The sequence below is a fragment of the Corvus moneduloides genome, chromosome 4 (genome assembly GCF_009650955.1).
Source record: "Corvus moneduloides isolate bCorMon1 chromosome 4, bCorMon1.pri, whole genome shotgun sequence".
In the NCBI taxonomy this organism is placed as follows: Eukaryota; Metazoa; Chordata; class Aves; order Passeriformes; family Corvidae; genus Corvus; species Corvus moneduloides.
This window is the reverse complement of record NC_045479.1, coordinates 36382541-36404765: the sequence shown is the minus strand read 5'-3', so window position 1 is coordinate 36404765 and position 22225 is coordinate 36382541. Positions and strand designations below refer to the sequence as shown.

Genomic DNA, 22225 nt, shown 5'->3' with positions numbered 1-22225 from the left:
GATTGGGTACTTGTCCTTGTTCTGGCTGGTCTGCCTGGTTCTATCTTCTATAAAGCATGATCTGAAGTCATATTTTCTATTCTTCACAAAAAATTGTTGGTTATTCTAGAGTTAGATTAGGCAATTTATTCTCCCCTTAGGAAACTTTAAAAAAAAAAGAAAAAAAAAAGAAAAAAAGAAAAGTCCTTGGGGGAAAAAAAGGAAAAAATGTTTGTTTAAAAATGGATCCATTCAATTAATAGACATTATTGGCAGTGCCAAGGAGCAGAGGCCTGCAGCATGGAATTGAGATTGATGTTGGGATCAGGAGGATAAAGGTGTAAACAGTCTAATTGAGCAATTCAATGCTTTTGCCTGATTTTTTGTAACTTGAAACTGTAACTTTGTCATACCAATTCAGTCATACCTAGAAGAGACTCACAGTGTGGTCAGTGGAAGGAAATAGGGATCTCAGGAGGTTGGTTAGTCTCATACTCAAAGCAGCCTCTAATTTCTCTCTGTTAAACAGAGCTGGGGCTGGCTTGCTTGGACATAGCTCTGTGAAGATGCATGAGATGAATCAATCCCTGCTTGTGTGTGTCCTAGAGCAGGCCAAACCCCTTCTGCCTCTTCAGTCCTCTTACTCTGGTGTGATTCCTCTCTCTCAGTACAGAGCAGGTCTTAACTATGGCTTCTGCCGGTCTTCTCAGAGGCTTCCTTTCTGTATTAAGTTGTCTCCCCAGTCCTAGTGACCCCCTGCCTAGCATTAAATAGCTATTCCATGGAATAACTTTGGTCAAACCGTTGAAGCAGACTTGACAGTTGAAGATGTAGGCTTCAAATTGCAGCTTCAATGGTTTTTCAGTGTTATCCTTCCACTAAGATGTCAAGCGTCTTTTGCAGGAAGGGCAGCTGTCTGGCAAGGAATTTGATAGGTTTGCTTTGGGCAAGATTAAACATGTGTTCGAACATAATGCAAAATGTACTTCATAATTTCATAGAGACATGTTCCTCTCTGTAACGGATACAACAGACAGATGGGGGAGCACAAGTTTCAAGAGAGACAATTATGAATCACTTGCGAAGCAGTCGTGTTGCACGACAGCTGCTTGTCAACATCAGCTATTCTTCTTTTGCCCTACAGCTGTGCAAATCTATCTTAAAATTTTTAAATTGTTTTAGAGAAAAGTATTTTGTTTGATCTGATATGTTTTAAATGTTTTTTATCAATAAAACATCTGGGATGTTTTGAAATGAAACAATTTCAAAATTAAAAGTAAAATATTTGGAAGAAATGTGGCAAAGATATATTTTCAGTAGGTTTTAGATGTAATTAGTCATGGAAATTTATCACTACCTGATTTAAAATGTAACTTAGATCAGTTTGAAGGAAGAATTTGGAAAGAGAACAAAGTAGTTTACAGACAAGAAGCAGGACTACTTTTAAAAGTAAAGAAGGGATAATTTGCTGTTAGTAATTTTCAGGCTGGAATGTAGATTTTTCTTAATACATTTTATCTAGTTTTTGTTGAAACATTTCTTTTGTTGCCATCTGTCTCCTCACGTTTTTATAAATTCTCTTTGTCAGTTTTTGTCCCAGTCCAGATCTAAATTTATGACGGTTGTATGTCTTCAAAGTTGGAGGAATACCTAAATCAATTTCCTAATAAAATCACTATTGCCTGAAATATAACAGCCTGTGCTTTTACAGTTATTTATTAAGTGCTCAATAGATATGTTATTGCTCAGTGGATAACAACCAAACATAAACTCTGCTGTTGTACTTGTAAGTAGAAAGTTTATTCCTCCTATGACAATTTTTCTGGCTTTCTTAGAGAACCAACTAACATCTATACATTAGGGTAGTAGCTTTTAATTGTTTCAGAACCTTCCTGGAAATGTGGGATGATTTAATATTTCATGTGGTTTTCTTTCCTGCTTTTGTGCTTCAAAGGATGGTGAACAAATTAGCAAAAACCTCAGAGCCAGCTACTGTCCGATATCTGCACAACTCCCACCAGCTTCAACTTGCAAGCTCTGCTTAATGACTTGAAATGGATATGACTTTATAGTCTGCATGTGATGACTGAACTCATGATGGTGATGAGAAATGAGTATGTGCTAGAGCTGCAGGATCAAACCCTTAGGAAGTCCATTACCCTAGTGTACAGCTGAAGGCTTCTTTCACTACAATTGAACTAATGTATTTTAATCTCTACCTCATCATATTTGACTTAATGTGGCAAAGAAAATTTTAAAATTGCTCATTAACTACAGCTGTTTATGCGTACATCTAACAAACTCTATAGACACAGACTGTTTCAAAACAGGTTCAGCTGCAAGCAGAAAAAATGTCTGGTGACTCTCAGTTCTCCTCTTTAGGAGCTTTAAGAGCTAATAAAACTTGGGTTTAGTATAGAATCTTTAAAGTAAAAAAATTATGGTAAGTTAGGAATTTTTTAAAAGGGGAAAAAAACCCAAGTACTAATTTCAAGCTGGACCCATAATAGTTATAGGGTGCATTTTCAAATCTATATAATTAAGGGCTCTAGAAGGATTAGAAGGAAGCTTAAATCATAGGATTTTTTGACTGAAATGCAGTCATGGGCTGTGCATAATAATCTGGATTTTTTCCTACATTGATCAGCTGAAGGACAGTAGAATGGGTAATGATGAAATTACTGTAGAATCCAGGTCATGACTCATAAATACCCATTACTGTAAGTATAAGGATACAGCAGTACTGTTTTCTTTTTCAATAGATAGGTATATGGATAAAATGAACACGAGAATAATGAATGGCCAGGCTCCCATAACATTTTTGTCATAGACAGATGCATGGATGGATGAATGGATGATGGATGGTGATAGGATACCACCTTGCTTTTCCTGCAAGTGGATACTTTTTCTGAGTATCTACTCTGTTCCATCTGAATTCTGCTGACTGTGATATCATAATCACTCACAATCTTTTTCTTAGCATCATAGTTGTGATGCTTTCCTGATTTCACAGTTCAGATCTCTTGAAACAGACTGGCATATTAGGCAATGTTGAGGTATTACCAGAAAAATCTGGATGATGTCTCTCACCCACTATATTCCCTAAGGGAGGACAGACGTTTTTGTTCTCCTTACAGATCTTGGGGTCCTGTGGTTATGATTCTTATCTTGAAACAAATAGAAAAAGGCTACTGAGGTTTGATACTACTTTCCATTGCTATACAGTCTCATCTGTATAAAATTAACAGCTATAGGAAGCTTTCTAATAGAGTTCAAAAAGACTGGGAGCCCTGCCTTTAGGGTCAAAACTCCGGGGCATGAGACTTGGAATTTGGAAGGCATTTGGGAATAGACATTTTGCTCTTATATCATGGCAAAAAGGCAACGGCTTCTCTCAGTGACCTCTCCCGAGAAAGGAGAAACCAACATATTTATATGGATTCAAAATAATTTGAAAAGCATCTGAGGCTTTCAGATTCTAAATCCTTTTCTGACTTCTCAGACTAGCACTATCAATATAATATTCACAGATTTACTTCTGGGCAAAAAGTCTCAGCTTTTACATAACCCACTGACATTCAAATGATTTTTTCCAATCACATTTGAGTTTTGACTTCAACTTGGCTGCCAGCAGAGTAAGAGAATTTGAATAAATAAATCTTTAAAACCAGCCTTGATAAGTTTTTTAATCAGTTCAGAAGAGCTTCTGCTTAAGCCAAATTTGTTTCAAAGAGTGTACAGAAGTGATGCCGAATAGTTTAACCTGCCAATTCAAGCAAATCTCATAATGATCCTAAAGTTTCTACCATCCCACTAATTCCTACATTTTCTTTGAACTCATTTACATAAGTGAATAATATAATCCCAGCCTCAGAGTCCTTGAGTGAGAACTATTTAGCACATGTGGCCACCAAAGTCTATGGAAAGATTTCTCTCTGTGGAAAGATTTTTATGGAAATTGGGCTTGGTTCTTGGGTTCCCTGAGACCACTGCAATTAGGAATGGATTTTTCCTCTCCCTTTCATTGAAATCAGTGAGAATTGCTTACTCAGAGACCTTTAAAGTAGCAACCTTTAAAATTCTAGCCTTTCAACAGCCTAGCTTGAAGCCATGTTTGAGAAATGATTGTTCTGTAAGATTTTGATTTCATTTGTACTCCCTAAATCCAGATATAATTAGTGAGAACTTAAGGTGGCCTAAGATGAAGTTTAAAATAACTGGATATTCACACCCTGTTAAGGGCATGATCCAAAAGGTATGGTGCTAAGGTTTGGCTCACTTTAACTCTGTTTCCTGTTGGGAAATTCTCCTGTTAAATGTTTTTATTTTTCTTTTAATTAAAACCAACTGTCTTTCCTCAAAGAGGGGGAAAGTATAGGATTGAAATCAAAGATCAAAGAAAAGCAATTCTCTAGTCACAGTTGGACAATGTCAGAATTTCTGAGCTCCAGGTACTTTGGTGTTATGTGAACAAACAGGGTGCGTTGAAGCCACTAGCATGCGCAAGGATATCTCTGTGACCCTGCTGGTTTCTGTGAAGAGCAAACAAAGAGTGACATTATCAGCAAAACTGTTTTAAAAAAACCCTACTGGGATAAATTTTGAAACAGAAGTTATAAGAAGGATTCATATTTTGTTAAATATACCAAATTGTTGGCATATAATATAAACAATAAATTCTTTCCTGCTGAAGGAAAACTCACTGGAATTAATTAAACTTATACCGGGGATAAAGTTTACCCAACACATAGAAAGTACACTCCATATACTTCAATAGTTTTTATTTTTAATGAGTTTAATGATTACAAAATAGTTGTGTAGCAGTTTTAAAGATACAGCTTTAGTGACCTTTTTGAGCTGCCTGCTTTTTGGATATTAGCAGTCTAGAGATTAATAAATAATAACAGTTCTGCAGACTTGACAAAGAGCTGGACAGTCATGTGTGCAGCCTGTGTCAGCACAGAAGAATGCTTCTGTATTGTTCTTAAAGATTTTCTCTAAGGGAAAAAAAAAGCTCCTCTTGATACATACATTCTCAGTAGTTACATTTTCCATTGATTTGGAAGTAAAATATTTCCAAATATGATTTGTGTTAAAAATTCCAAATATTGTGTCAACTTGTAGAATAGCTTAAAGGAAAGAAGAGGGGGCTAGGGTAAAATTGAATGTTCACAAGTGTGTTGGAGGATAGCAGTCTTAAGTAGTATAATATTTATGAGCAACCAAGAGGCGACGTTCTGCTCTCAATTACTCTGGCATAAATCTAGAATTACTCATTGGAAGTTCAAAGTTTTTGCTGTAGATTTACACCCATATAATGAAGAACAGAGTTCAGTTATGTAAGGGTGGGAAAATCAATTTGGCCAGAATGTAACTAGCCTGGAATGCAAACTTAATCACAGAAGGAAACCTTTTCCAGGTCAGAAAGCAGACTGCACATTGGTATCCCTCTTTTATTCTTCCGCTCCTCCTCCTCCATCTTTAGCTAATATATTCAAGCAAGTATAGGCTCCTGCTTCTTGCATTATCATCCCATGGCATTAGGCATTGGAATGCTTCAGCTTTATCATGTAGGGCAGAATAAAAGGGCTCAGGAGTGTTGGATTCAAGAAATTCCATAGAGGGCTAAAATGTAGTAGTGTCATATACACAAAAGTGGCTGGATTATAGTTTAAGTGAGTAAAATGCTTAAAAAACATAATGGTGGGTTATTGAGAAATTTCCTAATTTGAAGACTTTTCAGAGAAGACAAGAATCTTTTGACAGGCTGTTGGAGGAGATTTTTGAATAGTCTGCTAGTTACAGATCCCAGTGTCGCTCAGGTGGTTTGTACTGCAGAAATTGTTATGCTGTGCCGTAATGGTTTCTGAAAAGAAAATAAAAATATTGCCTGCACATCTTGTTCTTATTCTGGAGAATATTCTCTCACTGAGTGTAGGGAAGGGAATGGAATGAAAAATAAGACTTTCAGAGAGAGTGTAAGAAAAAAATAAAAGAATAGAAAGGAATTATGTATGGAATCTAATTATATCTTTCCTAAATGGAAAGGAAGACTGTATTAGTATGTCTTATACTTGGCCTAGTGAAGTAGCCAGAATTATACAGTTTTGTACCAATAGAAAATCTTCCTGGATCTATCAGGAAAGTTACTGTATTGTTGGCTGTGATGCTACATGAATGTGTAATGAAGATATTTTCTGTCTGAAGACTTATCTTTTCGAAAATAGTTTCTGCCTTTGTCACCATTAGAGGTGCACATGCCACCAGAGACATTTTCACTAGTGGCTGTTAACTTAGTTATTGCTGATTTATAGCTAACAGTGTCTGTTTAGCTGAGTGCTCCAGCTAAATAACCAGTTTAGTCTCCCTTCTGACTTTGATAAAACTGGTTTCTTTGTAGCTCATCCTAGGGTTGTTGTAGGTGGAACAAAATTATTTTGGCTTTCTGTTTTATTTTTTAATTTGTGAATGCTGATGTTGCTTTTATGGCTGCCAAATACTTGTTACATATGTCAGTTCTAAAAGCACAACTGATGGATGAAAGCTGGGAGAGGAGTTGTATCGTTTGTCTCCCATCTAGCACTTTTCTTGCACTTGAAGGTAAGACCAATATATAACAATAGCTTCCTTTTTTATTTTTGAAAACATGCAATGTGAGGTAATATTTCTCCCCAGTATGCAGAGAAGCAGGAAGGAAGCATCTAACATCTGCAGGATTTGAAGTTATTTTTGACAGCTGTGTGCGACTGAGGGTTTCTAATATTTTTTGTGAAAGATAAAACAACCCAGGTGAATTGCTCAAAGGGCATTAATGTCTGTCCGACGTGTTAAACATGTGTACTCATGTGTACATAAAGATACACATGAAAGATAAAATCATGCATCTATAGACAGAGTAGTGGTGAGTAACTACAGTTTACTGACCAGAAAAGCTGTTATTGTAATATACTCTTATATTTTTTGTTGGGATGACACAGGGTATATGGTTTATGGGAGATGTTTGGTAATGAAAAACAGCAGTTCATCCTTGACACTTACTGATCAAAAAATGGGAAGGTTTAGTCTAGTGACATACAGAACCCATTTCAGCGGTTGGCCTGGAGCACACTCTGATCACAGCAGAATGGAGAAAGGCACAAGCTTTCAAGGCTCACTGTAGGAAATGTTCACATATGGCCAACAGGAGACAGAGGCAGATGGTTGAGATTTTTTAGTATGTACATGGCCAATTTTTATTTGAAAGAAAAGAGCACCCACTTACAGCTCAACTATATGTGGTCAAGGTTTTCCATTCATTGACACAAGGCCTGTCTGCTTAATATTTCACAGGTAGAGATGAGTGATCATCTCTGCCAGAGCTCCAAGCTGGCCAAGCACAAGACAAGAGCAGGAAAATCACAGTGAGTGTAGTGATATGCCCTGGTGATGAAACACTGTTGAAAAATGTGGATTCTGTATAGTGTTATCATAACTCATCAATAAGAGCAGGCAAATGGCACAAAGAACATGGTTAAAAAGAGCATGGTTCCTTATCACAACAAAACAAAGTTCCTAGAGTGACTTCAAGATACAATATCTGTACTTCATGTAACAACTTGAGATCGAAAATGAAAGTACTGGTCACAGAAAAAATCCGACACTCAGGATGGTGCCTCTGACCATTAGCAAGAGATGATGTGCAAGGGAAGTGTGCAGCAATGGGGCCTATAGAATCATACAATTATTTAGGTTTGAAAAGACCCTTAAGATCATACAGTCAAGCTGCAAACCTAACACTGACGTGGGGTGTAATACATCACCAGTACATTCACCCAGCATCAGAGCACTGTAAATGCCAGATTTTCTGATGGGAATTGTGGCAGGGAAGGTGATATAATGGTGATCTTTTAATGCTTCTCCAAAAACTACAATGATTGTTCATACTTTATGTTGAGGTGTTAAGTTTGCCATAGGAAGTCTTGCCTTTAAAATGTGTGTCAGTATTTCCTGAATTAGTGCAAATCACAGGAAATGTAGGATAAATATTAAATATTCATGTGGTTAAAGAAGATGAAAATAATATGGGCATTGTAGGAAGGGTTACTTTATAACAAAATTAGCTATGATGACTATCTGCAAAGGCCAACAGGAAACCAAAAACATGGCTGGGATCATTCTGCTGTACTGATAAGCAGTGAGAAATAACAGGCAATATTATACAATAATTACAACTTGGATCAAGGTCCGGGGTAGCAGATGGGTAGAGGTGGTATAGCTAGCACAGTAGGTATTATAAACTGTGGGGGGTGCAAGTTGGCGTTGAATGATTACAGCCTCAAAGCAAGAAGGAAGCAGACAGTAGATTGTGAGTCAGAAGTGCTCCTCCAGCTGCAGTGCAGCTTGCACTTGTTTAAGGTCAAATATCAAAGCTAATCCTTTAAAATACATCAATCTTTGTTTTCATTAAGTATTCTCTAAGTATTAATATAATCTTTTTTTTTTTTTTTAAACACCTATTGCTAACCTCCTAACAATTCACTCCTAACAATTTTCATGATTGTTAAAAAAATTGTTTTCTTCATTGCTGTCTTTATACACTTTTGGCAGAGCAAGTTTTCTTCATATCGCCTAAATTCTCTGTGCAGTAATTTCCACTGACTGCAGGGGTATCTACTGGTGATAGCAAAGCTGATTGACTTCAAAGTCTCTTACTGTCGTTACTGCACTTGGCCAAGAGTCTGCTCATGACTGTAGCAGATGTTTCTAAGCTATTTTTTTAGAGTAACTTTTTTTTTTTTAATAGACCAGTGGGAACCTTATGTAGAAGTTTTTCACTGCAATGCTGAAGTGAATGCCAACATAACCATGATTTTGAAACCCTCTATCAGATCCACAGTGCTCGTAAGAGGAAAGTTTCCTGCAGCTGAAAGCATAGGTTTGCCACTCTGCCAGCCACCTGATGGCAGATAATAGACAGATTCCTTCCTGGTTAGTGTCTTTTTATGGATTATTTTTTATAGTTTGTTAGAAAATTTCATAGTAAGTAAAGTGAATTTCTCTAAAGAAATTTTGGATGAAAGTTCTGAAAAGTTCACACTTAGTATCAAGAGTCAGAACAGCTTTGATTAACTACAAATATTGCCGATTTCCTTCTCATCTAATTAGAACTTATAAATGGCATCATAAAATATTCCATCAAAATTTTAGGGTGTATGTGCATTGGGAGAATTTTTTTCTGGGGGAATCTATATTGAAAGCAGTAGTGATTGAAGAGAATTTATGAGGACCATTTTTGGAGTGGAACATAAGAGATTTTAAATTTTAGTCAAAATTTCAAATGGAACAAAACTTCTTCCATCAATAACATTATTAAAAACAGGCTAGGAATTCTGTTCCTTACTACTTCCACTGAAAATAATGTTATCGCCTAAGAGCTTAATCATGCATTCTGTAAATGTCTGGTTTTGTCGTGTCTACCTCAGACATTCCTCCAGCAGTTCTACAAAGAAGTTCTTAATTACCCTGATAAGTGGGAGAAATGCTCTTTGACAATGCAGCACTGAAGTAATGTATCTGTCATGTGATCTAAGACAGAAAAATGTAGGACAAGCCATAGAAATCATAGTTTACTATGGCCCACCAAAAGTGATACAAAGCCAGAAATCCCTTCAGAGAAAGAAAGACAAACTGGGAGGAGAGCAGAAATGGAAAAAGGTGAAGATGCCTGCTAGTGTCCAGAAGGATACTGGAGAAGCCAGTGTGCCTGCTATGACTGTGTCCTGGAGAAAGTTTGTAACAGAGAAACCAAGGAGACAAGGAAAAAAGGACAGAAAAGCTGGCACTTTGATCCTTAGGATGACTGTTGTCTTTCTGACCACTTTATGCTGATTGAAATAACGGTGGGCATTTCCTTGTTAGCTGCAGTTAACCACAGCTTTAAGAGTCTTCAGCATTTGTTGTTTGGTTCATTTGCTTAGAAATGAACAAATAGATTATCCTTTTTTTTTTTTTTTTCCCCCTCTTCCGCCTCCCAAAGAGAAAAGCTGATCCTTTCATTAAACTTTAACAGCTGGCTGCATGGTCTAGCCAGTAGATCAGTATGTAAATACTTACATAGTATGTTCAGTTGCCATCAGTTCTTTCTTATCCTTAAAAAATTTTAGTTTATGTTTTCCAATCCTATAGTATTTATCCTTGATTCCTTTAAGCCAAATACTTCATGATTAAATACAGTGCACAACAAAGAAAAATAATTGTGATTTTTAACCCACACAGATTTATAATTCAAAAAAATCACTACTTAAGAAAGAAAATACTGAGGCCTCATATAGACCTGGGAAGGTCATTTAGGTTCATGGTTCCACTTGACTATATTTTAATATACCTTACATACTTCACAAGGTGGTATGGTACTAAATTACACATAAAGATTTCAAACCATCTGCTGGAAGATGTTGCAAATGTACAGCATGAATAAAAATTATAGAAGAACTGGTCACTTTATCAGTTAATGCAATCAAACCCTTAAACTCCTGTCTGAGTTTTGAAAGGCCGAGTTGTTCAGACAATAAAACGATACCCCTATTTAAAAGTTGTCTTCTTTGAAAAACTTCCCCAAACATTCAGCCAAAGCAGAAGGATTTCCTTTAGGAAGCCGGATGCACCTTTTTCTGTGACTGTAACTTGGCTCTGGATTATATATCTTTTGGAATACAAAACTGTTAAGAAAAACAACAGCATCTTACTCAGTAGCATTACATACTTGCAGATAGGATTAAATACTTGTTAAATTTTTTACCTTGAGACTAATGGATTCACCTGATTTTTGTAATAACAAAAATAATGTCCATAGATTTATGATGTGAACATGAGTCAGAGCTGAAGGATTTGTCTCATCAGTATCTGACAGGTTGAACATATTTTGTTACACCAAACAGACACATGATATACTTTTTATTTGCATTATTAAAGTTTAAACCCATCTTATCTGGAGTAAATAAATAAATCTTATTGGTTCAGGTACCTTCAGTATTTTAGAATCATTGTTTACTTTTTCAAGAGTTGTCCATCCCCAGCTGGGGAAAACTTTCTGCTCAACCTGAAATCAGTGAACACAAAATTATGTGATTGTATCGGCACATTCAAGCTCGTTCAGAAGTTGGCCTGGCTCATGTAAATTCTATACACAGCTGCTACACCAGTGGGATGAAGTGGGGAAACAGCTCAGAACAGAGCTCTGCAGTCTGTGGACCCCTGACATTTCCTGTTTGACCCTGGACACATGCAACAGCTTCCTTGTTGAAGATCATAGAGAAGAAGGAGCAAACAAATATCTTGGCTCCATTTTTGAGGCAGGTGTCCCCTCTCTTGATATTTCCTGTGCTCTGGGAGAAACTGCCAGCTGTCTGTTCAGTTCATGCGAACAGTTTGTCTGAGGGCTGGGAGTGCAGAAGGGGAGCAACCTTCATGGGACTTGTACTGGTATCCGACTCAGTAAAGGAAAGGAAATATATTCTGGGGTGTTGTGCTGTGAACAGTTATTTCTGTTCAGTCCTAAGAACAAAAATTCACCATAACATTATGATTGACTGATACTTTCTTTCATGAAGTGGTTTAGACTTCAGGTGTGTTTGCTCCTGCTATTTGAAATAAATATTACAGCTTTTTTTTGGGATGTGGGGACTATTATACTGAATCCATACATGCTGTTTTACTTTGACATACAGATTATTAATATAATCCATAATTTCTGTAAAAATGTTGATTGTGTGACACTTTCAGAGTCATGATTTACAGCCAGATTGTCACTATTTTATCAGCTAAAGTAATGGCCCTACCTTCAACATATCACTGGAACTGCCTCTACTGTTGACAAAACTACTAAAGATTGTGTTTTGACCTTTGCTTTAGTTTCCAATTTTTTGGTTTCTCTTTACACTTTTATCTTCTTATCTAGCATCCCACTTGAAAAGTTACCCTCTATTTTTTTCCGCACTTCAGTTGTCTTCTAGCTCCTCATAACTCTCTAACCTTTCCTGCACAACTTCATCATTTCCTTTGTGTCAGGACTTCAGTCATGATCTGTGTTCGTCCTCCTGCATCCAGAATCCAGATGATGTCCCCTACCTGTCTGGGTGGTGGATGTCTACTCTAATAAATGTCTAAGAGGATAAATTAGAAACCTACAGTTCTTTGAGCAATGCTTAGCCTGACCTGTTTCTCTGCAGTCTCTTTCTAGATATATCAGTTTCATGTAACCAAGTGAATATGTGTCCCTTACTTCTATCAGCCATATCTTTTTACTCACTGCTTTCTCTATCCTGACTGTAATACTTTTGTCCCTCATTCCAGACAGTCTGGTGTTGTGCTTGATTTCATGTAACTCCAGGTTATTACCACAGTTTACACCTTCTCCACCCCTATTTTCTCACAGATATGCCTTTTTTTCTGTTTGGACATGATTCACACATATCTAAATCATCCTTGTTTTGATTTTGGGTTCTCCCTGGATGCCCTGCTTGACAGTCACTTAGCTTCCCACTCCAGAGACACTGAGGAAAATCCCACCAAACTTACATGGTCAGCTTGATGCCTGACAATGTGCCCTTCTCTGCAGCTTCCAACTTTGCCCTTTCCTCACAATTCCTTCCCTTGCAGAATCTTCAGACACCTTCTGCCTCCAGGGTCATCCCACCAGCACCTGCATCTGGTGACAGTTTGTGTATGTTGTCCACAGATGCTTTATCCTGTACTTTCCTGTTTGTGTGGAAAACAATACTGAAGCTTAGTTGTTAAATATTCTTTCCCCCAGGATAGCCTTCATAAAACCCACATTCATCATGAGGTACACAAGAGCCTTTCAAGCAAAAATTGTAGCTAAGTGATTTCTAAGAATAGCAGATGTTTGTTTATTTATTTTTTGCTTAGAATTAGAGAAAACAAGAAAAGGAAGACTAGGCTTGTAGCCACATTCTTACTTATGGAGCATAATTGTTTTCCTCCATTATCTTCCATGATTCCTGTAAAGAATCTTCCATACTCTTCTTTGCATCTTCAATAGACCAGAAGCACTTTTGTGATTTATCATTGTACAAATTCTAGCTCGATGAGGTTCTGACCTGGTACTAGTTTTAAAGTCAATATATAATGAAGAATTATTTTGAAAGAGTAGCACTAACACCAGCCTCACATCATTGTTTCCAAATCCAGTTGGTTATGTATTACAGATGACTCTTTCCTAATAAGTTTGCTTACTTATTACTTTCAGGGTTTCTGTGCTGGGAAAATGGGTTGCAAAAGAGACTGTGGGTATCATGACCTCATCATTCATATTCAAAAGAAGATCAACAAGATTACCATAGTGCATTACTTTGTAAAATTATAACCCCAAGAAGTAATAAGATTCAATTACATTTTTTTGGCAGAGTTATTTTCAAGAAAGTATCTGTCTCATGGCTGTAGTTTATTCTTTGTCTTGCTCATTGGATAACAGTTCTCATGAGGATTTTTCATCTTCTCAAACCTTGCAAGAGATAAATCCTTCTTTTCCTGTGGTCTACTTCAGTCTTTGCATATGTGCATTTTCTGAAGCGTTAACTGTTAACAGTTGTGCCTAAGAACTCTAAATTCCTTACACAGCCTCAGTGCTTTATAATGCTGGAGAACAAATGCAGACCGCACAAGGAGCTTTATTCCCCTTCGCTCTGCAGAAGACCTGAAATATCACACTGAACAAGAATATTCCAATCATTGGAGAAAACTGATGGATCCTGTGGGCTGAATTTGTCTAAAATGCAGAGCAGCTACCTCTGTCCATTCTTGCACAAAACCCATTGCAGCTGCTATTAATGGTGGCAAAACCAAATGGCAGATAAGCAGAGGATGCTGAAATGTGTTTGCTGATTCTCTGTATTCTCACTTCAAAACTCAGGAGATTACTAAAACAGGTCAAATTCATTCCTACAAACCACAAACAAGAATGGGATAGTTTGTAAGTCAATACAGAGAGCTGGATTTACCTACTGCGTCAGTGCGATCTTTGTAAATGAGTGATAGAGAACAATACTGCAGGTATCACAGGTCTATTCTGCAAAATAATTTTAAGGGACGATTTAAGATCTTTTTAGTCAGCTTCTCATTTACACTGTTTTCTTTTCAATGCTTTTTTTAAACTTTTGCCTTCCTTGTTTTGAGAATGTAAAAGTCCAGAAGGCTCTTCTGGACTTCTCTTCTCTTGTGCTTGTATCTATAGTGGTAATAGTACATACTATTCAAGGAAGGCATAGTTAATACCATGTCGTATATTGGGACAGAATAAGTCAAGTCACCTTATGTTTTTTTTTGGAAGACATAACAAAAAACCCCATGTCTCTAATGTTGGGTGATAAAATCCCATAGGAGTTGAATGGTGTGATATTTCTGCACAGGTTTTTTCCTCATGTCAATTTAAAAGGGATTCCCCTGCTGCAGGATCTCAAAGGAATTTACAGTTGTTCTTTTAAGTAAGTGTTTATGCTGCTCAACAATTTGGACTGTCCATCGTGACTCATTTTGGAGCCTGCTCTGCCTGCCTGACTCGTATTTCTATGTGCAAGGATTTGAGGTTGCCAGCAAGAATATTTCTGTGAGCAACAAGCTCACAGAAGTCATGTGTTGGACATGGACTTCATGGAGCTTTCAATGTTTTTAGAAAGGGAAGTGTTAACACTGAATAGATGACGTTAACACCACCACCAAGAAAGAAAAAAAAAAAAAAGCTCTGAAAAGCTGTATTGACTAAATCTTCTAACAATGCTCGTGATTCTCCTATATCCTGCTCTGTGTTTTTGTATGGATTTTTCATAGCATAGACAGACGTTACCCACAGTGTGATTCAGTGTCTGTTTCTAGCTACGCTCTTGCATGATTTTAACCTGATTTCACGGGAGGAACAGAGAATGAAACACCGTAGCTCATGGTTGTCAGCAGTGAAAAATAGCCAGAAATCAGACAAACAGCTTCATTGCTGAGATTATTTCCGGGATGAAAACTCGTCCAACAGCTGTTTGCTTTGGCCACTACTCAGGTCCTGTTTTTGTTTTTTTTAAATCAGAAAAAAAAGAGGTGGTTTTTTTTTTTTTAAGATGTGGGCTGGTTATTTATGTAGTCAGGAAGAGGTCTCTGCTTCCAGTGTTGTGGTCTCGGAGCTGTTTTGACAGTTGGAGTACAGGGAGGTTTCCTCTCTTCTCTCTCTCCTTTTCTCCCATCCTTCATTCACTTACTGCACAGACCTGGAATGCTGTAGGAAGAAGAGAAAGCAAATTTATGATTTCTTTAATCCCGGACAGGCAGCTCTGTGGCAGTTACCTTCAAGAAAAGTTCACGCCCCAAAGGAGCGTTTAGTCTTACAGAGCCACTGACTCACAGAGCAGTGCGTGTGAGTGGCTGCGAGGGAGAAGGGCAGAGATGAAGGAAAAGTTTTGCTTCCTTGTGAAACTCGTAATATTATTGCTTTAAGACTTTTTGAAAAGATGACTGCTACTTTTGTTTAAAGCATTTGTTCTGAAATTGCTGAAGCTGGAGTCTACCAGACTGAGGTCAGGAGCATTTTCTTTGGCAGAAAGAAGATACTTTTATAGAAGCCATGCCTGTACTTGGGGTTGCCTCCAAGCTGAGACAGCCAGCTGTAGGGTCAAAGCCTGTCCACACTGCCCTCCCGATACCCAACCTTGGTTCTCCCAGCTCACAGAAGTACTCACCAAAATCTTTGGAGCTTACTGGGGCAGAGAGCTCCATGCTTTCTTGTCAGCTTACGTTAAAGTCAACCTGTGATTTTGGAGAGAGGAAAACGCTTCAAGGAAAAACCCAGGAGATCGAAGATAGCAAGGTTAGTTGTAAACTTTATCTGCGGAACTCAGTTCTCAAAAAATGTTGATTTGCTTTGAAAAAATCTTTGATACAAACTTTCTGCATGCAGAATTTGGGGGTAAATGAGTAAAGAGACTTTTGCTGTCATCACTGAACTCCCATAGCAGCATTGGAAATTTGTTTTGCTCAGTGTTGCTGTTTGAATAAATATTCTGGTTTTAAATGTTAGTGTTATTCACTTCACAGATGAATTTTGATAAGGATCAGTAGAATCATTAGGAGAGAAAAATCATTCTGGCACCCAGTAAACAGAGAATTTAAAAAAAATCTTGGCAGCTTTATGTTATATTATGAAATTTAAAAAGAGATCTCACGCCCACACCTATTCCCACAGGGAGTCTCTTTTAAAATAAAAACATGCAATTGATTTTCTTTTCAATTTTCAAATGATCTGGCTATTCTTGCTGCAGGACTGCTGAACCAGAAAAACAGCTTCTCAGTGAAAAGTACTTGTGTTTTTCTCTTCTTCAAAATAGCTTCTTTGTAGCCCCTATCTAGCCCCAATTCATTGTGATTTAAAAAAACCCTTGGATTATCTGAAGTAGGATGTCACAATACTTTTTAGACTGCTTAGGGATTTTTCTTTCATAAGGGGATTCTTATTGAGTCCTAAGTAACTTTTAAAAAAGCTTCTGCTTGATTTTCAATTAGTCTTTCTGTTGTAGTTGAAAACATTTTTCATGCTTTGTACATGAGTATTGAGACCCTTCTTGTCAGCAGCATATATTTCTGTAGATCTTTCAGTCACTACATTACGGCTGCATGTGTGGTTTACGCAGCTTCAGCAAGCTGTGAGACTACCTCCTCTTGCTTTTCTAGTTTGTGGAACTGATTACCACACTGGAATTAAACATGTATTTTCAATTGTATCGTAGTTAGTTTGAGAACACTTAAATGTCATTAGAGTTGTTACAGTGGCAAGATGCACATAATATATGTACTTGTTTTTTCTTTGTTTTTAGTTACTGGGTTAATTCAGTATTACTGAAGAAAGTTGGTTTTGTGGTTAAAGCATAGGGTTGGGATTCTGAACATTTGGTTTCCTTTTTAAACCTTACCACATATTTCCACATGAGATTTTGGCCATGCCACTTAACTTTTCCCTTGGAGTTTTCTGTCACATCTCCCCATCTCCCAGAGATGATGCACTGGTGGTGTGAGACATGCTATACAGAAATGTAAAAAAGAAGCAAACTGTTCATCTCTTGATTACCACAAGTGATGAACAGTCCATTTCTATAACATGAGTATGAAGATAATATAAGTTTGAAGATAATAAGTTTTCAACACAATTCAATTCCTGCTTGTTTACTTATTTTTAATAGAAAATATTCTTAGTTTGTTTTTTTAATGGTATTCCTTAATGAATATTCCATGGAAAGTAAATTAGATTTGCAAATACTATTTTCCCTGAAAAAAGCAGGTTACATTGGCTGCTGAGAAGTGTTTCTTGTTTACTTAAAAAAGTGTGGAGAAAGATATTAAGCAACTTGCCTTCAGTATTTAAACCATTTGGGAACTCTTAGTAATTAGTGTGAGACCAACTGGGAGTCATAGCCTTCCAAGGCATCTGGTCCTGAACCCTGCTGCACTTCTACTGAGTAAAGTAACAGCCTGGATGGATGAAAACGGTGATACCAATTTGCTGTTTCATTGGTTTGACAATACCTGGCATCTCAGAGACTGTTTTTTTAAAGAAAGCAACAAAAAGCAAACCAATTTCCAAAAAAACAACCTACCAGTCATGACATCCTTCTCTATATGTGTTCTCAGTGGAGGCTGCCGAGCAGTTTGAAAAGATGATCTGTAAAGAGTAAGACCAGCCTGTGCACATGATGGTCTGAAAACTTCCCCCAGCCAGCTGGATTTATAGAAGTGCTGAACATTCAAAAAGTTGCTAGTTTCTGAAGCCTTTCTGTATTATCCCCTTATAAGTCTGACATTTCCAGTAAAGCTTAGTGGCAGCCTTTTGCTCAATTTTCTTCCTGGCACATTTTTGGAAAGATGTTACTTTATTCATCTTTAAAGCAAGTTTCATGAAATCTTTTTGCCAAAGAGGTTTGGGCTGTAAGGTGGATGGGTTTTTATGAAAAAGAAATTATTTTAATGCTTTTCTTACTAGTAAGCTTCAAAGGATCAACCTAAATGTATTGAACGCTGTTTTCTTCTTCAGTGATGGAGATCCATGCAAGCTGGGTAGCCTCAGAAGTATGTGTAGGTTACTAAACAGTAGTTCTAAGCACAGACCTGATGGAGCTGTTAGAGTTAATGCCTCTTCAGGTTTGCTGAGCAGATGTACGTCCTGCACTACAGGTAGGACATCCCAAAACTTGACCATTTGTGAGTGCTGATTCCAATAGATCTTTGGTTAGCAAACACATTAATCCATGTGATATATCTGTGTGACTGTTGTATACAAAGCTGTACATTGGGTCCGTGTAACTATAAAAATGATCAGATAAAAAGTTTTTCAGTCTAAATGTGGTGAATACCTAGTCTGAGTTTCCAACTGAAAGTAAAATCTGACTAACATATTTTTTGTATGCTTATGTTATAATTGGATATAAGGCAGCACTGATTTTTGCGGGGAAAAAGTATGTATCTCTATGTGCAAAAGACAATGGAACATATGAATTCATCATCTGGTTAGCTTTTGCTCTTGTCTGCTGAAAGCAGCGCCTTTTGCATTGCTCGCTCTGGTGTTTTACATTTGCTGCACTATGGGTCACAAGTTTTTTCATCTTGTCTGCAAGGCACTTAGATTGACACCATGTAGTCACTGTGACATATCCTGTTGCTATATGTAAGTGCTAAGGATTCTAAAATACATTTGGGTTATGCATGTCAATACAGTAGGTTGTTGCCACCCAGCTGTTTCCTCTATGAAGTTCACTCTCACCAAAAGTGATTGTTCAAGAATTTTTTTGCTTGTGTTGGCTTTCTCACAAGGCCAAGGCTGGTGAGGAATATAGCGGCAACCATCAGTTCCTTTTCCCTTGTTGTTTCTCCCATCTCAAACGATTTTGTTGCACTTGCACATGTGGTCTTGGTTGTTTCTTGTTTGTGGACATGATGAAGTTTAATAAAAGTGATATTTTATTGTGGTAGAAAAATTTTGAGGTGATTATATTTACCTTTTTTCTTAATTGTATAGAACTTAATTAAGCTTATGAAAGCAAATAATAACTTGCTAATGATTTAAATTATTCTGTGTGTAGTTTATTCAAATGCACTTTTGTTCAAAATTTTCATAATTTGTGCTTTGGTACCTAAGTCTCATAGAACAGGTCCCTCTGCTTTCTTGCTAAACCCACTAATGTTTAGGCTGACTGCATGAACACTTTATGATGTGAATAGTAATGCAAAATATTTGAACACAAGTATTCAGAGCACATTCTTTTTCCCTGAGTATCATATAGACAAAAGTTTATTCCTATATATGTACACAGGAACAGAATCCAGCTGATGGATTCATGAGGTGAAATGCTGGCTGTCTTTGAAGCAGATGGAGTTTTGCTGTTCATCTGGACCATAGAGTGTTTTTATCCAAAACCATGTCTGAAAACACAACTATATTTTCTAATACTTTTCTAACTGTGGGTATAGTATTATTTGTATTTCTTTACCACCACTTTTATACTGCTTGCAAAATTAATCATCAGGTTGCTTTTTGATACTGTTCTGGTTGTAGAATGTGCCACTAAACAGTAACAAAGTGAAAAAAAATCCATTGATATTGTTGAAAGGTAAATGAAACAATGACTTAAAACTACAGGAATGAAGAAGGATTTTATTTGCAAAACCAACTTATTTGGTCACTAAATTATAACTGCACTGTATTATCTTGAGTTGGTGTTGGGAGGCTGGGACCAGACCCTTCAGCTGTGCCCGGCAACAAGACAAGCGTCAAAGGGCAGAAACTGAAGCACAGGAATTTCCATTGAATTTCAGGAAAAAATTCTTTACTTTGAGTGTGGCAGAGCACTGGAACAGGCTACCCAGAGAAGCTGTGGAGTCTTCTTCTCTGGAGACATTCAAAACCTGTCTGGATGCAATCCTGTGCAACCTGTTCTAGGTGAACCTGCTTTAGTACAGGGTTTGGATTACAGGATCTCCCTTCTGTGAGTCGGTAATACTGACTTGTAGCAAAATGCCAATGGCAATAGTGTTTTACTCCAGGTCACCTGAAAGTGTGATTGATTTCAGCTACTCTCACACATTTGGTGGTGTAGTCACAAGTGCATTGCCATGAATCCTCTCCAGCACAAAGCTGCGCAGCTGCTGGGAGTCAGCAACGTCTGCTAGTCACACTGGTCTTCTGGTCTGGCTTCCTCGGGGCTGCTCCTTGCAGTGCTCTGCTTTATGTTCCCAAAGTTTTCCTCCCATCATTAGACTTTCTTCTTTCAAGAGCCCTGCACCATCATTTATGCTTCCAAAGAGAATTTTCTCTGAGATTAATCTGATATATTAATTGTAGAGTTTTGGTTGTATGACTTGGTTGATAAGATTTTAGCCTTCTTTCCTGAGTTAGTTAATTCCTTTACTATCATAATATCTTCTTTCTTTTGGTTTTTTTTTTGTTTTCAGTCTCTCTTTGTTCATGCTATCTGTCTGCTGCTGTCTCCTTTATCTGCTTCTTCCTTCCTGTTGGCAGACATCTTTACAGGCTACTGAATATGACTTATTTTTCCCTGTATCCCCTAATCAAGTCTTCCTGTCTTGCCTGCAGCATTTTTCATATCACTTTTTATTATCAGAAAGTACTCGTCAGCCTCCCCGGATGATCCAGTACACACATGTAAACCTAGAACTTTTCTAGATACCTCAGTTTTGAGGGCTGGTAGTAAGATCCTCGTAGCATGGTGATAGTGGTATCCAGAGGATGAATGGACAGTTGTGGATCTTATGTGGATCCAGCCCTCGTAATTTCATTAAACAATTGGATTTTTATACAGGAAGATCTTAGGGGAGCTCAGGAAATGGATCTTCTGCAAGGCCTCCTGGAAGAAATGACAAAGAGTATTACGTGTCCACCTGAGTAAAGAGACATAACCAACTTCTTCTGTAGAGCACAGAAATCTGAGCAATTAAGCTGGGGAAGCGGTCTGTAAATCAGCAGGACAGAGCAGAATAGATGTGTGGTACCTGGTAAGCATGTCCAACAGAAAATGGGGTCCAAAACACTTAGTTGTACCAAGTGAATGTTGTTAAAGTAATCGAAACTGAACGTCAGTGTCACAAACCCAAGCTAAATACTTTGATCTGATTAGGCAAAAGCACATGCTGGTGCTGTTAAAGTGACTCTTAAGGTCCATTTCATTTGGTATCCTACCACTGCATCTCAGCTTTACTCTGAGGGCTTCTAGTGTCATTCAGCCAGCCCTTTTGCACTAGGACATTAAGATGAGCATGGAAACCTCTCATTTTTCTCTCATCAGTTTCAAGTAGTTTGTCAGTGATGTGGTAAATCCTGCCCATCACAAGACCCCAAACTTGGAGAACATCTAGGCTGCTCTATACAGACAGATCTCAAGACAAATATTTTTGTTTTCCATACATGGGTGGAGCTCCTGCTCACGTCAGTGGGAGTACTGTGCACATTGGAATACCAGATGTGTGCCATAAATGACTTCCATATCTCTGTCTTTCCTCAGCTAACCCTTCCATACCACTTACTTATGTTTTGTGTGACCCTTTCCCACCATTCCCCAAATCTCTCCAAAGTAAGGCATCTGTTGCAATCCCACATCTCTTTGACCTTTCAATTGCGTGGATACTTTTTTGTCTGGTCTCTGAGGGCCAAGCTCCACTGAGTTTCTTGACACACTGAATCTAGGGAGCATAAATAAATGAGTTTCTTTCCCCATTTTGTCATAGCCTTCCTTTTCTCAGCACTAGTGCCCTGGAGATATCTGCCTTGTGGGTTGGCAAGAAAGGAGGCTGCTCATTGTGCTGAGAGTTTCATTTACAGCGCTACAGCCAAGGCAACAGAAAAGGGCAGCAGAAGCAGCCAGAAACCGCCTATCTTCTCCCCATAGTGACCGCTAGTGATGGGAAGCCAGCAGTGTTTCAAAAGCACTGAGCTAGCTGCCAGAAATTTCGGTCAGCACTGTGGACACCTGGGACTATGCGTGTTCAAAATTCACACAGCCCCAGTGAAGCCAGGACAGTTGGCAGGAGTTCAGATTGTCAGCAATTTCAGCTTCTTGTCTTGTGCTCTGAATTATTTCTTTATCAAACAGATAACAGTCTTTAATGTGCTTTATGTATCCAGTACCATCTGTCTATGCTATATTATAACTGATTTAAGAGCTCCATGCTGTATGAGCTTGCACTAAATTTCACTATTGTTTATTGTCTA

The 22225-nt window shown here is 37.8% G+C and overlaps 1 protein-coding gene across 8 annotated transcripts in view; it reads left to right on the top strand.

Annotated features, from left to right (window-relative positions):
- Positions 1-22225, top strand: part of NAV3 (neuron navigator 3) — a 528805-nt gene that overhangs the window by 254407 nt on the left and 252173 nt on the right. For 6 of the 8 annotated variants that reach the window (XM_032107869.1, XM_032107866.1, XM_032107873.1 and 3 more), the window contains exon 1: positions 15215-15823. The exons of the other annotated variants lie outside the window; for them this stretch is intronic. In XM_032107869.1, coding sequence (XP_031963760.1) covers positions 15581-15823 — 243 coding nt within the window. In that variant the 5' untranslated portion in view covers positions 15215-15580. Of the gene's footprint in view, positions 1-15214; positions 15824-22225 lie in introns of those variants that run through there. 8 annotated transcript variants of the gene reach the window in all.